Source organism: Saccostrea echinata, unplaced genomic scaffold (assembly GCF_033153115.1).
Source record: "Saccostrea echinata isolate AGI-Se365-2 ecotype Australia unplaced genomic scaffold, CSIRO_AGI_Sech_v1 ptg000028l, whole genome shotgun sequence".
NCBI lineage: Eukaryota > Metazoa > Mollusca > Bivalvia > Ostreida > Ostreidae > Saccostrea > Saccostrea echinata.
This window is the reverse complement of record NW_026889777.1, coordinates 15660419-15684679: the sequence shown is the minus strand read 5'-3', so window position 1 is coordinate 15684679 and position 24261 is coordinate 15660419. Positions and strand designations below refer to the sequence as shown.

Genomic DNA, 24261 nt, shown 5'->3' with positions numbered 1-24261 from the left:
TATTAAAGAACAGCTTAAGACTTTCACAGCTTTATATTATTTTCATTTGTAATTGGCACTATTTTTTTACCAAAAATATATTTATTTTTTTTATAATAAAAACTCCTGAAACACTAGCTTGATGCACTGAGTCTTCTCACAAGTACTCTAAAAATTAGGCGTATTATACAGATTGTAATGTTATTTATATACATAGCAGGAAGAAACATACTGATAAAATATACAGAAAAAGAGAGGTACACAGCTATTGGATTTACTGTAACGTTATACATAGATCAATACACTGTTTTGTTGCTACTTGTATGTATTCTTCTCCGAGTCAGTAATAAAGATCCCAAGTGATATCTTGACTTTTTTCCTTTAAGAGGAACAATCTTTTATTTTTATTTGCAATTATCGAATTACTTATGGTAAAATCTAATTAATGAGACAAGGCTGTCATTTTGATCTTAAATATAAGTTCATGACGTAATAAAATGATTTCAACTTGCTTTTAACTTTACGGCCATAAGCACATGATGCATTTTCGTGGCATTCAATTTTAAATCATGTGAAAAGTAAGCAAGATACCAATTATAAGTTTAATAAAATTTTAAAGAGGAAAGTAATATCCACTGTAACCGATTTATGAGAGATTGTAGGTAATTTTAATACATTTCGTTAGTCTCATAAAAAAAATCACATATCTAAAACAAAGTTTTTTTTTTTAATTGAAAACTACAGTTTTGAATAGTTTTGTAATATTTGTACCCAAAATATTAGGTCCTGATATACATTTTTTGACCAAATTAAAGTTTATTAGAATACTTAAAGACAGTAATTGTTTAAATACTGGAAACATTAAGGCATCATTCCTTTACTAGTTGATACTGATATCGATAATGCAGCATTTTTACTCAGAATTTAAGGTAGAACCTATGTCGGAAAAGTCTTTGTCACAAGATTTTCAAACTTTTCAAAATGATAAATTAGCTCTCGCTTATCAATCAGTTAAAAATATATGGTATGTTTCTTCGTTATTAAATGTAGTGCAGTCTGTGCAACTTGGAAGGATAATGTTACACAGCGACTACATATTTTCAGCCATTTTTAGGGGTACTGGTCATAAAGAGAATATAATAAATCACTAAAATACTTCTTCAAACATCGTCCTTTATAGACTTTATTAACTGAACCATATTAAGCAATATTATTCAAGAATAAATTCTTTTTTATTCAATTGACATAAAAGATTAAGTCCACATTTCAACGAATATAAGCAATTGTGCTCAATATTATTTTAGTCAATTTACCACCTAAATTTGTAAATATTTTTCAAAAGTCTTTGTCAGAATGTTTTCAATCTTTAATATGATGAAGAACATACCCAAATAATTACAAAAAGTGATTAAAATATATACCTTTCCCCGCAAACGAATGAGAACACTCTATTTATCCATACTTCTTTTGTTGACCTTTTTGCACTTACACAGGATTTAATTATTAAATTACTGTTTTGGGGTTACATTCAGATTTACAATGTGAATATTTATCAAAGAATGTATTTTTTTTTTTATTTAAAAAGATAATATTTTCGGGAAACATTATTATTATACACCAACCATTATGAATAATTAACAAATAATTATGAAAGGGAATGCACGTCATTTCATGATAGACATTACAAAATTTACACACAATTTTTAACAGATTTTTGACTCAGACACTTTTCATCAAGATATTGTACTATTTAGATTTCTTAGGATTTTTGATTTCCTTCAAAATAGTTGCATGTCATTCACATTATCACAGTTGTGTAACTTCATTACATGAGACATTCTTGAAGATAGTACGGGAAAAAGTAACATTAAATTAATTATGACGTCATAATGGATTAGCACCAAAAAGACAGTCTAAACTAATTTTCTCAGTATGACGTCATACGACGTAGGTTCTACGTTAAATCGTTATTTTTTCTTAGAAAAGTTTTATTTATCAACACATTTCATAGTTCTCACTCACCCTTAAATATATATATGGAATAAAGACTTAAATGTAAAATAATTTTATTTCTATTTAATCTTTACTAGTGCTACATAAATAAGAAATATAAATAGAAAGGTAAAGTTAACAATGCTCACCCTAGTCAACATCCCCTGTATGGCCAAGAATGAATACATGTTTAAAATTAATCCTTTATTGTTTTCTCTACATTCAAATTTATGGTTTGGAAAATTTTGATTTATAGTGCAATGGCTGATGTCAACTTTACAGCCTTTGTAAGCTTTTTCATTCTTGTGGATATCTTGATATTTATGTATGAATTTCTGTTCCCAACATGGACTCCAATTTAGTTCATCAGGCCTTGCATCAAATAAAACTGATTCTGAATTAAATAGAGATGTTTTTGTATTAATATAATAAAGTTTACTTTGTTTTTCGTAAGATATTTTTAAAAGAACTTTTTCTGTGTGTTCCCACATACGAATTTGACCTTTATCAATCCCAGCTTTGTCCAAGGAGCAATGCAATGCCTCATTATGGTTCAGCTATACAAAACAGATTTTCTTAAATATATTCCAGGGGACACTTAGATCTTAATTGCTGTTCCATCTTAACCCCTGATCGAGGCTTCGATTTTCCTTTTTATATCGTGAAAGAGAGTGTAACTCTGCATTTGAAAAAAAAATGTAGATGCTTTGTGGCAAACTGACCAAGTGATTTTAAAAAGTTGTTAGACACTTAAAATGTATTAAATTTATAGATTACACATGAAAAACAGACGACGGACAGTCTTCAGTCAGAAAAGCTCATTGAACTTTTACCTCAGGTAAGCTTCGACTAAAAATAAATAATATTTGGATTATTCATAGTAATACATAGTAAGAGTATTTACAAATATCATACATGTTATACATGTATTATTAATGGAAATATTGAAGATTTTGGATGAAAATTAATTGTTACTCAAATACATTACAAATAGAACAATAACAAGTAACACACAGATAAATAATCAGTGGACGTTTTGGAATTCTTCAAGTTGAGATCATGGATTGCAGTCAAATACTTGAACCTATTAGGAAATAAATGGAAAGATTCAAAATATGCAAATACATGTATTCTAAACTATCTCTTTTGTTCTTCACCAAATAAATATGAAAAATGTGTTAAGCAAAAGCGAAAGCCTTAGGTTGCAGTTGTCATTGAAAAGGAATGAAAAGTCACACATCAAATGTCTTTGTTGACTAAGCAACGTTGACCGTTGAAAAACTGATTAAAACTAAAACAGCATTCGACCATAATTGCACAATACAATTTATTTGTACCTACCATGTCCATATATCCATAGAAAGCATCTTGATTTTCCTTGCACATGCCTATACTAAGTGGGCCATCTGGAGCTACAATACTTCCTGTTTTGAATGACAACAGGAAAAAATTGATAACATCTTCTAAAAAGGCACATTTGCTCTCATTTCAGCACTTAGAAGTGGTATTTTACAATATTTACTTTTTTCCCAAACCAATTAAGGACAATATATATGACTCTGTTTTTAGATAAGTTAGCAAATAAATCCCTCTGAAATATTTTCATCTACAACTGAAATCATCTAAATGGCCACATTTGTATAGCTATTTTCATGACATTTGACCAAATTAAAAATATTTAGATCAATCACCTGATAAAACAGTTTTGTCTCTACTTTCAAACGAAATTGAACCATCTGAATTAAATGACGTCACTCGCCCTGCCAGACTTCTGCCGTCATATAATAATTCTACATTCATCCAAGTTTGGACCTGATAAACATGCAAAATCAAAACTTCTCAAATTTTCAAAACCAGTATCATACATGAAAAACTTAAAAGAAACATGCGTATAGAAAACAGTTTAGTGAGAATCAACTAAATAAAGAACTTTAATTAGAATATCATAACTTTATTTTTTTTTAATTCTTAAATTTCGTATAAATTACATATAAACTCATATTTTTCTATTATTCCTTTATCTATTCAATTAATTATTTATTTGTGATTTTCGACTAGGGGTATTTTTCCATGCTGCAAAATCTTATGTTTTCATGGATTCAATTTTTTGTGGTTAGAGAAAAAAATAGAGAATCATGGGGATTTGATTTTGAAGTTGAAGAAGTGTTGAGTTGTTATGAGTTTGAAATTTTACATTTCGTGGATGACAAAATTTCCTAAGTCTCTTTATAACAGGAAAAATCCCCGAAAATTACCTCCGCCCCACACCCAAAAAATTGATTTCACAATATATTAAGTTTACTTAAGCAATGTATGATTTTGCAACACCTTATAAGATAACGTTAGTATGGCAGGCCTAACTCTCCAATCCTCACTATATCCCAGTAGTGTAAGATGTTCATCCTTGGTGTCAGCCACGATCGCTACGGAAGGAGTCTGATTTTGGAGTTCTATAATTCCTGTAGGTTTCGCTGAAGAACGGCAATTAGATACCAACACCTGATATCTTGGTCCAGATGGCAGAGCGTAAAATCTGATTTGTATTGTAAGAAGGCGAAGTGCAACTGCATTGAAGCGAGGAATTCGTATACTTGATGATCTTCCGTTGAAAAATGCATAAACGTCCTTTGGTTCACTAAAATTCATGCGCATAACATTTTTTACTTCGACGTAGCTTTGATGATAAACATCTTGTATTTTATCCCCTTGAAAATCCAAATAAACTAACGATGAACACCCTGAAAAGAATATGAATTTATGACATTTTGTTAAGTCCACATCTGGGCCCGTTTTACAAACGAATTTACGACTAAAACCAAAATGTAATTTTGGGAATATCTTTCTATTTTACATTAAATTGAAAATGGTTTTATTCTTTCAGATAGATTTATTTATACATGCAAAATTTACCAGAATCATTTATTTTGCAAGATTTTACAATCAACTCAAGTTTTTGGTCTTAGTCGTAAGTTCTTTTGTAAAACGGGCCCCTGCTTAGTACAGTGTTGTCGTCCTTTATCTATTTCTATCCATATCTTTTTTTTTTTTTTTTTTTTTTTTTTTTTGGAGAAAGAGAAATATATTTTACATATAATCTAATAGTGATCACTTAGAAGCAAATATACATTTCCATATATGTAGTGAACATTTTATGATAATGTTAACGTACATACATTTAGAATCAGAAAAAATAGTTTCTAGAATTCAAATTATAAATTAATCATACGCGATTGTATAAAATCCTTGTCACTTCCACAACCACAGATAGAAGATTGGAAAATCGTGCCCTTTGCACAATCTCGTATTATCCCACTGTGGATAAATTTACTGGGATCTCCTCTGACAGGGAGAAGTTCACAAACTGGAAATTAAATGTTGCAACATATACCACCATACATATATGTATATAAAACGAAGTGAAAACAAAATATCATCTATTAAAAGATGTATACTGAAAATGCTTACATCCTTTACTGTCTGAAGTAACCCATGAGGGTGTTGTCTCCACTGTTGTTGGAACATTCTGGGTAGAACATTCTAAGTTACAGTATCTGCTTCTCGTACAGTTCTTAACTTCTGGGTCATATGCATACCCCCAATCACAGCACATTGCTATTGACTGCATGTTTCTGTTGCATACGTAGAATGTACGGCAATTAAATTCGCTAGGATAAGTTGAATCAACAGGGAGGCTAAGGCATGGATCTAAAAAGACGGGTTTTCTTTATTAAATTAGGTGGAAATCCATATTGTTAACCGTTCGAGATTAGACTAAATTGAAAGGAAATGATATACAAATTGACTGTTCGTATGTTATTGTAATTTCATCCCACAGGGCAACTCATTCTGCATAGGTAAGAGATATCAAGTCGTCTTCGCAAGATTCATTTCCCTTTTGAAAACAAAGAGAAAACTTCTAGTATCTCGATAGGCCATAAGACACAAAAATAAAAATAAAAAAAAATCAAATGCATGCCTCTCCTTTAAAAAAATGTATTTCTTTCTTTAATGATACATTTCCTTTAAACTTCAGGTGTTATTTTTTATTTCATTTAGAAAAAGTAGCCTTCCTTAACAATACGACACATCTCTGTCAACACTGTACAAGCACACATAATAATTTTCAACTATATATCTGCAAAGGCAACAAACTCGATGTTCAATTTTACTGCGGAATGACAAAATGGTGGCAATTGTTAAACATTGTCTGAAAGAGCATTTTTATAGTGGAGAATAGGACAAATCAGCTCAATATCTCATGCAATCAGATGTTTCACGCTATTTAGAACAAAACTAACATACCCGATTTACAAAGTACGTTAGACACTTTGTCGCATGTATTGAGGGAAGAACTCCAAAACGTTCCAAATGCACACTTCATCAATGTACAGTGACAAGCAAAATTCCTAGCATAGCAGTGCTTGTAATGGGTACAGTCGTGTTCTAAATAGCAGGACTCCTCACCTTTGCACATGTCTGCACATGGACCTTTATATATAGAAATGAAAACTTCATTTCACTGTAATGCACGTGTCATTGAATGATTCGTTAATAGAGAGAAGCGTATTAATATTATTGTTTACTTGAAAATTATTTTCGACTGTCTTAAATTAAAATTTTGAAATATAATAATATCATACTACCTGTCGCTCTCTTCACCTCTAAAATGTAAAGATTTCGCATTAAATGAAGTTTTTGACGTTGATAAAAAGCTCAAGAATGAATATTAAAAAGTATTTGATGAATTTTAAAATAACCTTGATCACAGTTTGGCCCCTCCCATCCAATTATGCAGGTGCATTGATAAGAACTGTCTTTTGTTTCACACACTGAATTCTTTGGACAAGGATTGGACAAACAAGGATCAATTCCTAGAACATGGATAAGAATATATTGAACAAAAATGTTTCAATCTATGCTTTAAAAGATGGGCAACAGAGAAAATGACATATACGTTTACTTACAAAGGTACGGTTCAGAGAATGGATTTTTGTTCAGATATAGGTTTATTTATAAATACTTTATATGTAGGCTGAATAATAGTCTGGCTGAAGTACATGTAGGAAGCAGAGCTCTTGCTACAGATATTTGTCAATCCATCCATAAATTTCATTGATCAGTTTTGATCGGTTCGACTCTTGATGATCAGTCTTATAAATTAGAATTGTTAAAATGTATTTTTGTTTGCTTGCTTTACGTTCCTTCGAGAATATTTCTTTTATGTTTCGACGCAATTGATTGCCAGAGGAATACCGTATAACGGGTATTTTCTGCGGTAGGAATTTTTTGCGATTTAACCCCTAAAAAGTAGCAAATTAATTTCTGCGTTTTCAATTTCTGCGGTTGCACTATACCGCAAAAATTTATTTACGGGGTATGATCACTAAACTTTATGAATTATCAGAACGCTGTCATGTTTACGTTTATAAATTCATTAAGACATATTGACCAAAGCTGTATGAGAACTGGTATTAAGCTATTAAGCTTAATTAAACTACTATCTTTTAGTTAGTTTTTGTAAAAATATTTCGAATACCAATTGAAATGAATTAATGCAGTGTCAGTCCACCCAAACAACAATACAAATCTTTATTCTAACAGGCGTTTTATGCGATCTATTAAAATATTTAAATATATAGATAATGATAAAAAATGCATCCAAGCCATATTCTAAAATACGCTTCTAATTAACTGCCATCAAAATTAATTTGGTGTTTATATTTTAAGCTAAAACAAACAATTGCATAATCTAGTACCCTAAAATTGACGGTTAACAATCACAGGTGTCATGTGCATTGAGCCGTAACTAATCCTGTCAGTCGTCTTCATTAGGTAAAATTCACGAGACGATCAAGCCACACTGTGTATACAAGCAGTAATTATTGTCTCAATATAAAACACAAGATTAAAAAAAAGTGTTTAAACAAGAAAAGCTACCATGTGTTGTTTGCAGCTATCGGAGTTTGGATTAATAATTGCGAAATAGGTACAAGTAAAGATGTTTTTGTATCAACTTATGATATTATTTAAAGGAAGGTTCTGATTCAATATGTTTTGGATAAATCCTAACATCTAAAATCTTCGAATTTCGATGACACCCGAATTTTCTTGCTAACGAGGATATGACCACTCATGAGTCTGCGGACGCATCGCTTTTAAAAACCTTGCGTTCCAAGTAATTTTGCTGCGTCCAGTACGCAGGTTCTTAATTGCATATACAAAATATCTATATGAATATTGAAAAATATTTTGCGATTGTAATTTTTGCGGATTTGTCCTATCCGCAAAATTCCGCAAAAATTGGACAACGGCAGAAAATACCCGTTATACGGTATTACAGATTAAGAATTGTTGGCAGCACAAATGGCCTTTGAGAAGTGATGCTAGCATCTACTATGGCACTGGGCCTAGGTTTAAACGGTCTCATCCAAAAACAGGTCTTCATGTCCCACAGAGGAATTTCAACTCGCAAATATGTTCCAAAGGTATATCAAAATATTTTTTTTAAATTCTCTTTCAAATTTGATTTTGAGGTTTGGAATTGATATTAGTGAATAAAATCCTGTGAACTTGACCGTAAACGAATTACAGTAATATTTATCAATATTACCGTTGGTATGCGTAATCAGACTATAGTACGTAAATTTCCCCCGATTGAAATAAAAAAAGTAATAATTTGTTTACTTTTCTCGCATCTGAGCCCTTCCCAATCTCCATAACAATTGCAAAAGTAAGATCCAAATGAGTTGACACATGACCCTCTCCCAGAACAGGGACTCCATTTAGTCGAACATTCATTGATATCTGAAAATGTCAAGGAAAAATGATTTTTGTTTTGAACATATTTTATTATTTAATAAATACATAACTGGATTGTGCAGCAGGCATAGCCTATTTAAGCCCTCTCCAAAAAATGATTGACAATCATCTGCATCTAAGATACAGAAATATGAACCGTAAAAAAATAGCCTGGCCTTTAATGCATACTGCTTCTTATACACTAAATCAAGGATACAGTAATTTTAAAAAAAGCAGTTTTCCTATGAACTTAAAATAATGTAGAGATTAAAAAAATTCCAATGGATGGTGATATAGTATTACATGTATGAAATATAGAGAAAAAAACAGTATTCAAGCTCAAAGTCAATTAAAACAATACGAATCTGGAGCAGATTAAGTTGATATTTCGAGTTTTTCATTACAAGATTCTGATATATATGATAAAAGTCAAGAATTGGTAAAATAGAAACATAAACAAAGTGTACCTTTATCACAGAAGGCACCTTCAAATCCTTCGGAACAAATGCATTGGTACTTCCCAGTTGTGGTGTTTCGTATACAAGATCCATTATTTTTACAAGGTATCTGAATGCAGGAAAGTGGTACTGAAACAATATAACTGCCAAGGTATATCACATAGGACTGTGTTTATATAAAATAAAATTTAGTTATATATATAGTCATTTAAAAAATGTTAACTTTGTAAGACTTATGACAAACCTTCTTTGCTTAATATAGTAGTATTATAACAGATAGTAGTATTTTGTGTTAAATAATTTTAATAAAATATAATATATTCTGTAGGAATCTACCTTTCACAGAGCACCTGGGTCCCTCCCATCCAGAATTGCACAAACATTTAAAACTGCCTTGAGTGTTCAGGCAACGACCATTCCTCGAACATGATGATGTGGTGTTTAAACACTCATTAATATCTAAATGATATTAAAAGAAAAGCTGATTTAAATTAAGCATACCTTTATCTATTCAGTGTTATATTTTTAATGTACACGTTTCGTATCTTAATGGTAATAAAGGAAATAGTTGATTTGAAAATTATTAATTAAAGATACTGTAAACTATTCAAGGTAATATTTAAGAATGAATTATAAGCAATCATGTGCAATTGCAGAAGACAGCCATAAAAGCAATTGAATAGCATTTATCTAGGATTTTAGTGGAAAATATGACCTAAATCTAACTGATCGAGTTCACGCTTTTGCTATCAGTATGTAACTTTGGACAATTTTCAAAATTTTAGCAACAATTTTTAAAAATCTTTGCTTTGAGAAAATTTATCTCATTCGATAAACCCCCCCCCCCCCCCCCACATTTCCTCGTTTTGAATTTGCACTTAAAAAATGAAGATATTAAGGAGAATTGATTTGAGGTACTGTACTAGTATAATATTTTTATATGTTTGTGGGATATTTCGATTTTTTCAAGACAAGATTATAATATTTGCTTACATTCATTGATTGGTAAAAAACAAACATAAACAAAGTATACCTTTATCGCAGAAGGCACCTTCGAATCCTTCGGAACAAATGCATTGGTACTTCCCAGTTGTGGTGTTTCGTATACAAGATCCATTGTTTTTACAAGGTATCTGAATGCAGGAGGGTTGAACTGAAACAATATAACCATCATGATATATCACATATGACTGTGTTAATATAAAATAAAATTTAGTCATGTGTGATGATTTTAAAAATGTTAACTTTTTAAGACTACGGACAAACCCTAATATAGTTTAATATGCTTAAGATAGTAATATTATATCTGATAGAAGCATTTTTTGTTAAATAAATTTTAATAAAATATAATTACATTCTGTAGGAATCTACCTTTCACAGAGCACTTGGGTCCCTCCCATCCAGAATTACACAAACATTTAAAACTGCCTTGAGTGTTGAGACAGCGGCCATTCCCCGAACATGATGATGTGATGTTTAAACACTCATTAATATCTAAATGATATTAAAAGAAAATCCGATTTAAATTAAGCATACAGTGTACCTTTCTCTATTCAGAGTTATATTTGTGAATGCAAAAGTTTCGTATCTTAATTATATTAAAGATTATTATTGATTTGAAAACTATAAATTAAAGATACTGTCATGTATTCAATAATTTTAAAAAATGAATATTAAGCAATCATGCATCAACATGAGCATGCAATCAGCATTTTGTAGTTTTTGAGTGGAAAATATGACCTAAATCCAGCTGATCGAGTCCACGCTTTGGCTATCAGGATGCAACTTGGGATAATTTTCAAAACTCTAGCAACAATAGTTTTCAAATCTTTGCTCTGAGAAAATTTATCTCATTCGATTAAAACATGGCAGATGAATTTGCACTTAAAATTAATGACGAGATTAAAGAGAATTGTTTTGAAGAAGTGAACTAATATAATATTCTTACAAATTTGTGGGATATTTCGATTTTTTTTATTACAAGATTATATTATTTGATTAAATGCATTGATTGGTAAAATACAAACATAAACACAACGTACCTTTATCGCAGAAGGCACCTTCGAATCCTTCGGAACAAATGCATTGGTACTTCTCAGTTGTGGCGATTCGAATACAAGATCCATTATTTTTACAAGGTATTTGAATGCAGGAGAGTTGCACTGAAACAATATAATCCGCAAGGTATATCACATGCAGTTGTGTTTATAAAAAATAAAGTTTATTTATGTGTGATCAAAAAATTATGTCTTTAAAACTTCCTGACATATGTTGTTTGCTTATGAGAGTTATATTATATCCAATAGCTTATATATATATATATATATATATATATATATATATATATATATATATATATATATATATATATATATATATATATATATATATATATATATATATATATTAAAACTTATCAATCAAATATAATTTGTTCTTTAGGAATCTACCTTTCACAGAGCACCTGGGTCCCTCCCATCCAGAATTGCACAAACATTTAAAACTGCCTTGAGTGTTCAGACAGCGACCATTTCCCGAACATGATGACGTGATGTTTAAACACTCATTTATATCTAAATGATATTAAAAAAAAAAAGCTGATTTAAATACAATATACTGTTATCTATTCAATGTTATATTTATGGTTGCACTCATTCGTATCTTAATGATATTAAAGGAAATAGTTGATTTTGAAATTATTAATTTAAGATTCTGTAATTTATTCAAGGTAATATTTAAAAATGAATTTTAAGGCATAATGTGCAAGTAAAATTGAGATGAAATGCACATATGAGACAGTTATTAAGGCAATTAAACAGCTTTGTTCCAGTTTTTGAGTGGAAAACATGACCTCAAAAATTTATTATCTTACCTGTGTTACAGTCGGACCCCGTCCAACCAGTCTTACATTTACAAGAGTAACTACCTTTGTCATTGATACAAACTCCATTTTGACCACATATTGATCTGTTTACCTGGCACTCATCAATATCTGTTAAACAAAATTAGGCCGTATATAAAAAATAACATGTCAATTGTAAAAATGAATAAACTGAAACTGGAAAAATCTTTCTCCAAACTGGACAATGTATCAAATTTACAATATGATAATAAACAATGTAATGAAAGGAAATTATCAGTCACTTTTTCAAGGACAGATACTTTTTATCATTGCTAATTGTCAATATGCAACTTTTTGTAGTTCTTGAATACAAGCTGTGAATGGATTTTGAGTTTTTAAAAAGAATTTTAACCTTTATTTTATTCAGAAGTACAAATTAATTTACACTGCAAAATTAGTTGTCAACAAATATTTGATAAATTTTGGGTTTTTTTGGCATAAGCATTGTTTAAGAATGTATGCCTCTCTTAATAGAATACTTGCCTACTGTACAGTTAAACCCTCTCCAGCCTTTCTTGCACGTACACAGATAAGTTCCAGGTCTATTTTCACACATTTCATTCTTACTACAAGGCATGTTGTTACATTCGTCTACATCTGTGAATAAAGTTTTTTTGTAATGAAGATTTAAAAAAAAAGTTTTTAATGAATACAGTTGATTTCAGTTCATGGATGTGACAAAAATATTCTCAATTGGGCGTGCCAAAATTTAAAATGAAAGATTCGTTTTCATATGCATGAATATGTTTCTTAAACAACAATGGCCTTATATAAAGTAACAATAATTAGGATGATCTTTATTCTTCTGTTCCAAAAAAATAATTTTGAACTATATTATTTTTTTTTCACTTCATATTTCCTTGAACTATGTTTTAAACATGTCTAAAACGAAATATGTCCTCATCGTAAAGGACTACAAAAGTGTATGTAAGGGTACTGAAAAAAAAGTTAAATTTATTATTTGTTAATTTAACTGTCTCCTACCAATATTTCTATCAATCCAGATTTAGCTTATTATGTTAAGAAAATAAAAATACCTCTATGAAATAATATTTAAATGCAGCAACGCAATATCCTACATAACCGATAACAAGAACAACCAAAAATCACTATAATGAAAGCAACGCAAACTATTTCAGAAATGGCACATTCACCAATTTCACATGATGGTCCTCTCCAGCCTTGCTTACACCTACAGTCATAACTTCCAACGCTGTTTACACAGACGGAATTTCTGGGGCATACATTCGTTCCATTGCTTTTACATTCGTCTATATCTGTATTAAATAAAGACACGTCTTTATTCCTTTAAGCAGGTTTCAAATTAAAGTCTTATATAGCAGGCAGGTACAGTTAAAATCAGGCAGTTAGAAATTAAGAAAAAGGAATTATAATGAAGGGGACCAATCCTCATTTTGTTGTGCACTCAATTACCTATTTCCCACGATCAGACATTACATTGTATATTACAGTGAAAAAGGTGAAGTGAAATATATGGAGATGAAAAACAGTATTCAAGCTCAGAAGTCCATTAAACAATACAAAATAGGAGCAGAGCAAACACGGACCTCCAAACATCAGAGGTGAGATCAGGTGCCATGGAGGAGTGAGCATCCCCTGCCGACCAATCACACCCGCCGTGTGCTCCTTGTCGTGATCGGGAAATAACGGAAAAATCCGTCGACAATTCAGTGTGTAAATAATGGCCTAACAATTAGTATGAAAAACGTCAGTCAGCATTTGACTCAATGATAAATTGTATTTGCAAACAAGGTCATTGTATCGACCATAGAACTTACGAAATGATGATTTTAAACGAGACAGCTGATATTCTTGTTTAATCAACTTGTTTGTCAATAATTTACCTCGTTTTAGAAATTGTACATACGTAGAGCATGCTCTTGCGTATCGAATCAACTGAGAGATATATATACCCCGTATGCAGGTGATGAAGGTATATTGCTGCATAAGTAAGGGAAGTTGACGATTGAAAAGTTAAAGTAATCACGTTTATCATAAAGCTTGGTTTTAGATAAAAATTAATGTCTTTTTCAAGTAAAATATCCAAGTATGAAAAAGATGTGTCAGATTCTGTGGTATCTTTTATCTCAAGCTCACCGGGATATATCGTATCGACATAAGAATGGAAATAGCCATTGTTAATTGACAATACGTCGTCGATATATCTAAATGTCGAGTTGAAGGCAAATGTTTTCTTCTTTTCACGTACAAGATTTTGGACAAATTCTGCTTCATGTGAATACAAAAAAAGGTCTGCTAATAACGGGGCGCAATTAGTACCCATGGGAATTCCAATAGATTGTTGGAAGTTCAATAGATAACGAACAGTGATCGATCTCAAAATATCTATAAACAATACAGTTCTATGAAGAGGACATAAAACACGGAACTCTGTAAATTCCAGAGGTGGGATCAGGTTACTGGGAGGAGTAAGCATCCATCCCCTTGTGACTGGTCACGCCCGCCATGAGCCCTATGTATTGATCAGGTAGACGGAAATTCCGTAGTCAAATTCAGTGCAAAACAAATGTCAGCCAAAATGTGATCCAATGATAGGTTATATTTGTTAACAAAAGCATTAAATCATAAAATTTAAGCTGCTGGCTTTAAACGAGGTTGTTAAAATCCCTGTAATATCAAATTATCTGTCAGTAGCCTGTCTCGATTTAAAAATTGATCGCACTCGGAGCATGCTCTTGAATATCGAATAAGTTGGGAGATGTAAACATCATATGCAGGTGATAGAAAGATATTACAGTTTCACTACATAAAAAAGGAAAGTTGACGATGGAAAAGTTGAAGTCATCTCGTTTGTCATACAATTTAGTTGTTAGTTTGCCCTTATCGTCTATAATCAGTAAAGCATCCAACTATGAAACAGATCTGGCAGACTCTGTGGTGTTTTTCTATTTCAAGTTGACTGGGATATATCGAATCGACAAATGAATGAAATTAACTATTGTTAATTGATAATACATCGTCGATATATCTAAATGTCGAGTTCAAGGCCAAGTGTTTTCTTCTCATAACAATACCTTACAACGTTGATGAAATTTCATTGGAATAATATTACCTTCATTACTTACAGTTTTTATGATGTCAGTTAGCATAAACCCATATTCATAACATCATTTCATTGATACAATCTCGAAGTAGATTGTAGCAATAAAAAAATGTCATTTAAGACACATTGCAATAAAAAAATATTACATTAAAAGATCCATCATTTTAGCGATTTATTACATTACAATAAATCTACCTTGTTCACACGCAGGTCCTGTCCATCCCGGGGACGTCAGACAATCACAGTAGTAAGAACCCACAGTATTGATACAAGACCCGTGTTTACAGATATCGGGTGTTTGACATTCATCCTTATCTTAAGATGTGAAAAATTCATTTAGCACAAGCAAAAAATAAAATAGAAACAAAATTTTAGATTTAGTATTTGCATTTTAAAAGAAGTATTATTAAAAAGTAATATTTTTCTAGCATTTTCCTTTATTCAAGATGTAATATAGATCTGTATATGCAGTCTCTTGAACTGATTTTGTTTTAATCCTTTATCATACGTTTAATCAGCAAACACATGAATTAATTTCCTGACCTTTTTCACAATGTTTCCCCTCATATCCCGGAAAACAGTTACAGATATACGAATTATTATTATCAACACAAGTTCCATTCCCATTGCAGGTGTCTTCAGTACATCTCAACCCTGGCAAAAGTTGATTAAGAATTAGATTTATTTTCCTTCCTCATTTTTTATAGTAATTTGTTGAATTCTTATCAAATTATATGAAAATGATCTATCAATAATTTAATTGGTGATAATAACTGTATATTAAATCAGAGCGCAAAAGGCAATTTGATAACAACCACTTGTAAGAAAAAAATGGTATACAGATACAATAGATTTGGAAATCTTCAACTTTAATAAACGGAATTTACATTAAACGTTATAGCATACCGCTGTCATTTACGACTATTCTTGCACTATATGTTGTCATAAATGGATCATTAGCCTCACAAACGTAAACTCCACTATCTTCTTGTAGTATGGACGTAAATACAACCAGGGTATTGTCTTCCAAAAAATAATATCTGTTGTTATCAACGGAAACAAGAGGAAGTCCATCTTTGGTCCATGAGATGTCGACACCATTTTCCAGCGTTGGTATTTTACAACGTAATTCGAATCTACTATATTGCAGTGTTTCAAGACCTTCGATGGATTGGTCTACAGTAAATGAATGCAACAACAAAATCAGAAACTTTGAAGTCGCTATGTGAAATGGATGTAAAAGTTAAGATTATTTTCAAAGATATCGAGGCACAATTAAAAAAATTAAAAAACAAAACAAATTTTTATCGCATTTTGTAGATATGCATACAATAAGGAAAAATCCCAGCCCCCCCCCCCCCACCCCCACCTAATATGACTGTTGTCATTTCAGCTTTTTTGAGAGGATATCAAGCTTTACGCCAAACCAGTTTTTTGTTTGCTGCCTTTGCTCTTTTCTACCCAGTAGGAAGGTGGAGGATATTAATAATAGGTAATATTGACATAGCTTTATTCGTTTTCATTACCATTGCAAATTGTCTTTTTTCGAGTCATACTTTCATCATACATAATTATCATCTTACCTGTGATAAATTTAATGATAGGCAATAATTATCTAAGCTGAAGTCGTTTAAGTAATGGCAATAAATGCTACTTATCCTACCTGTAGTAGATTTAATTAAAGGTGGTAATTATCTGTCTTCAGTGATTTTTATATATCACTGTGTAGGTAATAATTATCACGCCTGTAGTCGATTAGCTAAAACATGCTAATTATCATACCTGAAGTAGATTTAAATATAGGTAGTAATTACTGGTATATGACTATGCTGTGTTATGATTGTATAAAATGAATTACTTGGAAACCAGAATTTTTTAAATCAGGAACAGTGATACCAGGTAGATATCTGAGCCAAAAAGGTGTACTACATGTCAATATGAATGAAGTATGTAGCTATTTCTTAATTCCCAGTATTTCCCGGGAAATACCAGTAATTCCCGGTAATTACCAGTATTTCCCACTCTCGTGGGAAATATGAGTATTTCCCAGTTTTTTGCCAAACCTGCTTCTCATACCTGTAGTTGTTGTTAATGTAGTTGTTGTAGGTAAAGTTATCGGATCTCCTTCTTTTGCTGAAAAATACACAAATTTGATTGTTATTCACAAATGTGTTATTATGACTCAATTTTATATAAATGGTACTGTAAATTTGAAAAGCAAATTGAAAAGTTATATATTTAAGGGGATGAAGGACACATGGTCACATGACTCTGTTTAACTACGTCATAGTCTCCGTTTATAGATGTGCAAAACGTGTAAAGCATCAGTTCTTGTATAAATTTTTGACAATTTTTTATCTTTAATTACCATCTTATACAAAAAAATAAAAAAGTTTTAACATTCTTGTAAACAATAACAAATTATGAAAAAGATTGATCCACTCCTCTGTTTCCTCAAACTGCGCGTCCAGCAAGTCGGTGACGTCATACACGATCTGTTAGTACAGCAAGATCATACTCGGTGAATACAGGGGCGGTATTATTTTGTAAGAACAGGTCATAATCAGTATATGATGAAATATTTTGAGAAACGGGGAACACAAAAATTATTTTTGCATGGCTGATGACGGAAATCTTATGTAGGTATATCTTTTTTTGCTTTGTTAGCTTACGTGTGACGTCATAGTTAGTTTTTCCCGTACTCGAGAAATGTAAAACATGACACGTTTTTGTCATGTTTTTGTCCTCTTTAACGATGTCCTGTGCAATATTGAGGCCAGCTTCACCATTCAAAATTTTTACAGTTAATCAATATTTTGAAGAACTTGCATTTCAACGTAAACTTAAAAATATTGAATGATAGACTTTTTTGTAAATAACGTCTTTTGTTGTTGAAGTTGTCTTAAAAAGCACGTAATTTTCCCTGTCCAGATGCAGTGTGATAGAAGAAACTTGCTTTTTTCGAATTTTAAATCCTATTCATACTCTAGTATATTTTAAAAGAAACATGTCCACTTACATATTTTTAATATATGCTTAAAAATCTTATTATGAACGGAGTAATGAGCCTGGAAACATGGAGAATTAAAACTCCACTTTGATACTGTAGAGCATAGTATTTGTCAATCAATATCTCTAAAATTAGGTAAGAAACCTAATGATATAACTGCTTTAAGATATGTGGGACATACTTATTTAGAAATATACAAAATATGAAAAAAATTGAATGACAAGTATTTTTTTTAGCTCAAGGTCCTTCTTCCCCTTAAAATCAAAACAAAAAGAAACAGGAATAAGATTAAAAGAGACAACAAAAAAAGAGTTAAAGAGTTTTCAAAGCTTATTTTATAATCAAATTCATTTTATTTGATTATTTTCAAAAGGTATTTACGTAATATCCTTGTATCAATTTTTAATAGGAAAGTGTGCCCCTTTAGTCACTTCCCCACCGATGTCTTGAAAAGGTCGATAGTTCACACAACATTGATGAATAGTTTGAACCCTCGCTATATTTGTAAACAAGTAATAACATGTAATATAGAAAACAATAAATTTTGTAAAATCTGACAAAACAAAGACATTTATATATGAAAAACCAAGACAATGAACTCATGAAAACATAAAGTTATACACAAAGGGCCATATTTTCAAATTTTGTCTTTTTATGGAAATGATTAACAGATATGTTTTTAAAAAATGAATTTTCATTAAGATGATATGTTTCAAATCATTAGAATAAAACAAATGCATTCTATAAGTGTCAGTGAAACGCATACACGGAACATTGCGTTGTGTATCACTTAAATCATGCTAAGGTCTTGCCTTGTCACTGTCGGACTAACAGCTGGTATATGGCATTTCGTAATAAACGTATAAGTCTTCATTAAATAACCGTCACTCAAACCGAATTAACTTATTCTAATTAATGTGAAATACATAGCTTTTCTGCTTAGACTTGCATGCTATCAACAGACATTTAAGGCCGTTTTGGATTACTATTAAGGCTAATAGATGACAGTTATTGTCTTTGATGGAAGACCACTCTTCTCAGTCAAATTTCAAAGCATTTCAAGTCTTGAATTTGACATGATTTGAATATTTTATCCAAAATCATGAAGAGCATTCAATATATTTTTTTATATTATGGAGAAAAATGTATTTAAAAAATACAAATCACCTATTTAACTACGACAATGACACACATGTAAATAAAGTTCTTTTTATGCTAAATTAACTGATTCATTAATTAGATACCAGAGCTCAATAGATCAAATATGGAATGCATGTCACTTGAGAAATGCCTTTTAGTTGTGAGATTTCAGATTTCATGAAGCTATTACCTGAAATTTTTCAACAAGATATATTTTATAAAATGAGTAATTGCTTCTTGGAAAATACATCTTGGTGAAACATAACAGGATGTATACTCACATATATTTTGTTTTAATTAAAATACATTTAATTAGATATATTTACGCTCTTACTATTAAAAAATTAAAGTTAATTTCTTCATTTTAACTACAATATTACTCTTCATCTCTTGTAATTCATGCCTATTGAATCTTAACTACATCAACATATATCGAGAGTATATTTTCCCCACAGATTTTGGTACAATCGTATAACCAATTGTCATATACATTTTTGCATAAGTGTAAAAGCAGACTTGTTTTCATATGTCTCACATCGCTGACTTGACATTGAAAAATTATTATAAAATGGGGACAAAAAATGTCGGATTGTTCTTGTCACAAGAAATAGATTAATGTTCAACATGTTTATCGACATCTTTTCATTCGAACATTATCTTTGCAAGTAATTCAGTAATAAATGGGACAAAAATTAAAGAGGTCATTCTTTGCTGTAGGGTAATGTTAAAGAAACAGTTGCTTAGAAAGAATTAAAACTAGCCCAACAGTGAATTTTATGACAAACTATCTTCCTCTGAATATTTTTCAATGACAATATCAAATGCATACGTGTGACACCTGTCATATCTATTGAAGGTATTCTTTTTTTTTTTTAAATTGAAACATTAAATTCATGCTTTATACACAAAGATGAATCGCTGAATCATGTCAATCGAATAATGCCTCCATCTTCGTCTCAGAAAATCAATTTTATAGTGTTGTCAACGTTTTTATTTCCGCAGGGTCAAATTTTCTCATACTAACGTTTTAAGATATTAGTCTTTTGGTACAAAAGAATGCGAGTTTTGAAGATTCAGTCAAGTTTTATCAATTTTGTTTGTTTTTTTTTTAAAAATCACTCTGCCCCTTATGTTTTAATTGCATTTTAACCATATTTTAAACGTTACACGTGTGACTGGTGGACACTCGGATGTTCTACCTGGATGATAAGCTATAGAGTGTTTCTCATATCACGGTTTATGCGACTAATTAATCATGACATTAACTTTGTAGACAGTTTAATATAGTTGTTGTGTTTGCTTAAAAAAAGATTCCAGATTGCAGTCAAATCGTAATAATTTTATCAAAAGTGTAATTAATTTTCTACTTCCCTATTAATTGATACTTCACGTACTAAATTTTAATTTTTAATCATATGGTTTTATGTACATCTTGAAACTGACCCCATATCAATTACCGAACTTTCGGTGTAAAAATGGAATCAGAATGCACGTTGTGGCCCGTGCATCATAATCATGTTTGCTTAAAGACATCACATCTATAAAGAAGTATCAAATGAAATCATACTTTGTTAGTAAGCTCTTAAAACACGATTAAATTGAAAAATATCAGGTCATATCTTCATGAACAATAAACTCAAATAGATTATTAATGCTTTAACCTTTGAATTTCAAGTATATGAAAACAGAGATTGGTTTTTCGTCAAGTGTCCGGCATTAGAAGTTTAAGTCACGGGTCTTTCAGATGACACCATAAAAATTAAGGTCCTATATCACAGTATGTGTTGGCATGATAAAGATCTCTTATTAGGGCCGACAGAGCAATACATCCTATTTTGTATTGTATAATGGACTTTTGAGCTTGAATACTGTTCGTTATCTCCATATATTTCATAGGTCATAATAATCTGTGGCACTTTAGCCAAAGCAGTTGATACATCAATAAGTGAAAAATTCTCGAATGGGACATTAAACAACATAAAATCAATCAATCATAAACAGACGGATATAATCGAATTGTCCAGGATCCCCATTTCGCTCAATGTAGTGCTATCCAACTAATTACTCCTTGTTATATTCAGTTGAAGTTCATGAGGATATGAAGTTAGATTTTCTTCCATGGGAATCTTGAAGAGAAATCACATCTTATATATGTAAATATTTTAAAATGACAAAACAGTCACTTCACCTAGGGCTGTTCACAAGTGTGTGAAACCCTTGAGGCTTTTAAACGTTGTTTGTACTTGGTGTATTGCCAAATTACAACCAATGCATACGTGCAGGTACATTTGCAACACAATATCCCCCGTCAATAAGTCCAGGCATTTTTGCATTCGATAAAATATTTCAAATGTTTTAAGAAAAAGAATTTATGAGTTTTCCCTAAATACATAAAGCATAAATGTTACAATATCTTGAAGTTATACTTGACTCCTTTTTCATTATCATAGCAATAAATTTTTCTCGAGCTATTTCTTTCTTTTACTTTAAGAGCAATGGTACAAAAATTCGAAGATATTTTGGACTTTTAGTTAATATGTTCCCTGTGAAAAAAAAATTGCCTCTTACTTATTTCTTTCTTAAAAACCCTTTTGACACGAGAATTCTGTTACAAAATCTATTGTTTTTTACCTCTCCCTGGTCTCTAGTTTCCAATACTAATTTTGTCGATTAAATCTATTATCATTGCACATTAATTAACCATGATTCCCAATAACGAAACCCTGGAAATGATGTTTTTATAAGTACTGAAAACTCAGAGACTTCTTTCTAATTTAGATCTAATCGCCTGAAATGGGTTATTTCATAAACATCGATTCAATGCATACTCATTTGTTCATTTCATATACATGTATAAGGTATACTTAGCTCTTTCAAACAATTTCAATTAATTAGACTTAGCTCTTTGTTTGCATGTTTTGCCGTTAAGTGCTGTGTTGTTTTGAGGTTTTCATATATCATGAAAACACAAAACCGCTTTCTAATCTAGAAGAAATGGCTTAAAAATGGATTGAGTATCAAAACATACATAAGGTGCACCTAGTTCTTTCTTTGCATGTTTTAATATTAAGTGATGTCTAATGTTTTTGATGCAGCTAAGTTGACGATGCGTTATACTATGATTTAATCAAGCACTGGAGTGACACATCGTGTAATTTCATTTATCACGTCTTTCCTATAACTCACTGTCTTTAGTTATCTTTTAAGGATAATTTTAAGGATGCCTGAAAATTTTTCATTTGTGGTGATGTTTAGCTACTGTGAAGGACATTCAAGAGTGTCAATTCTTTGAATATTATTATTGTGGTTGTCCACAAAGGTGCACTACATGGCGCAGTGTCATCTTGAAAGAAATATAACTTCTCCATAACATGTCACGAATTAAATATTCAACACAAGTCTTCTTTCATTTTACTGTATATTAATAGAAGCTTCATATAATCAATTTGTGGATCATACACATATTCCTTTGGTTTCTATCGTCATTCTTTCACATTAAGACTAATGTGTCTAACAACCACAATACATTAAACGTAATTCGATTTATTCATTTCAACACTCATAAAAATGATATAGTAATTATATTTTTTCTTCTTATTGTTTTTATGTTATGTATATAAGATAATAAAATTAATATATACTGAATGGTAGCTACTACCTTTTCGCATGAAGAAATAGCTTGTTAAAATTGTCCTTGATTTAAGGAGGCATGTTTTTATTCAAAGAAGAAGGTACGATGTTAGCTTTATTGTGCCCTAAAATTTAATGTTTTCAAAAAGTTTTGAAACTGGCTTAAATATAAGTTGAATATATGACTGTGATAAAACAGGAAAAAATATTGCATAAAGTAGTGCCATTCTGGAAATATGACGTCATTGATCTGATGCACTTCTCTATTTTAAACAGAAAAAGCCTCAAAATGACTAATTTCAAAGGTTATCTACCTTAAGAAAATAGTGTCCAGAGCGTCGCCCACTTAAATTTTCGGATATGTAGTGTAAAATTCTTTGAAAAATCACATATTTCAAAATATTTGTGGGCGATGCCTGTGGACAATATTATGTGAAAGAAAATTCCATTGAAAATTGGTGTCTCCTGCAACTTTTTAAGAAAATACGGGAAAATTCACAAGTTTATGACGTCACAATTAGTGAGAAAAATGATTTGTATGATCTTTCTGCATGGAATTTTAATGATTCAGAAAGCATGAGTTTTAATTTTCTACAAAGGGCAAAATTTGTATTGAAACTGTACCTTGTTCCTTCAGATTTTTTAATATATTTTCCTATGCAATCAAAGATATTATCCCTCTTTTAGAGCATTTTAAAAATCATTTTCTCAATTGCTTTTTTTTTCACTGTTTAAAACAAATGAAAGAGAAAAGAATTTTAAATATAGTCCTTAAGGAGGAGAAGGACCTTGAGCTAAAAAATACTTGTCATTCATTTTTTTCATATTTTGTATATTTCTAATTAAGTATGTCTCACATATATTAAAGCAGTTATATCATTAGGTTTCTTACCTTATTTTGGAGATATTGATTGACAAATACTATGCCCTGCAGTATCTAAGTTGAGTATTAATTCTCCATGTTTGCTCATTACTCTGTCCACAATGGGATTTTTTAAGCATATATAAAAATATTAAAGTGGACGTGTATCTTTTAAAATATTTCAGAGTATAACTAGAGTTTAAAATTCGCAAAAGCAATTTTGTCTATCACACTGCATCTGGACAGGGAAAATTACGCACTTTTTAAGACAAGTTAAACAATAAAAAACGTTATTTACAAAAAATTCTACCATTCAATATTTCTTAATTTATGTTGAAATGCAAATCCTTCATATTATTGATTAACTGTAAAAATTTCGAATGATGAAGCTGACCTCATTATTTC

The 24261-nt window shown here is 30.8% G+C and overlaps 1 protein-coding gene across 1 annotated transcript in view; it reads right to left on the bottom strand.

The window, feature by feature from the left end:
* Positions 1-2678: 2678 nt before the first annotated feature.
* LOC133193564 (uncharacterized) overlaps positions 2679-24261 on the bottom strand; it is a 45908-nt gene continuing 24325 nt past the window's right edge. The window contains exons 10-30 of the mRNA XM_061329525.1: positions 17291-17347; positions 16121-16390; positions 13284-13406; positions 12613-12726; positions 12100-12219; positions 11678-11800; positions 11270-11389; positions 10599-10721; positions 10261-10380; positions 9564-9686; positions 9237-9356; positions 8656-8775; positions 6729-6842; positions 6615-6632; positions 6274-6459; positions 5437-5676; positions 5198-5332; positions 4300-4709; positions 3663-3783; positions 3313-3395; positions 2679-3055 (exon numbers count right to left, since the gene is read on the bottom strand). Coding sequence (XP_061185509.1) covers positions 3029-3055; positions 3313-3395; positions 3663-3783; positions 4300-4709; positions 5198-5332; positions 5437-5676; positions 6274-6459; positions 6615-6632; positions 6729-6842; positions 8656-8775; positions 9237-9356; positions 9564-9686; positions 10261-10380; positions 10599-10721; positions 11270-11389; positions 11678-11800; positions 12100-12219; positions 12613-12726; positions 13284-13406; positions 16121-16390; positions 17291-17347 — 2867 coding nt within the window. The 3' untranslated portion in view covers positions 2679-3028. The remainder of the gene's footprint in view (positions 3056-3312; positions 3396-3662; positions 3784-4299; positions 4710-5197; positions 5333-5436; positions 5677-6273; positions 6460-6614; positions 6633-6728; positions 6843-8655; positions 8776-9236; positions 9357-9563; positions 9687-10260; positions 10381-10598; positions 10722-11269; positions 11390-11677; positions 11801-12099; positions 12220-12612; positions 12727-13283; positions 13407-16120; positions 16391-17290; positions 17348-24261) is intronic.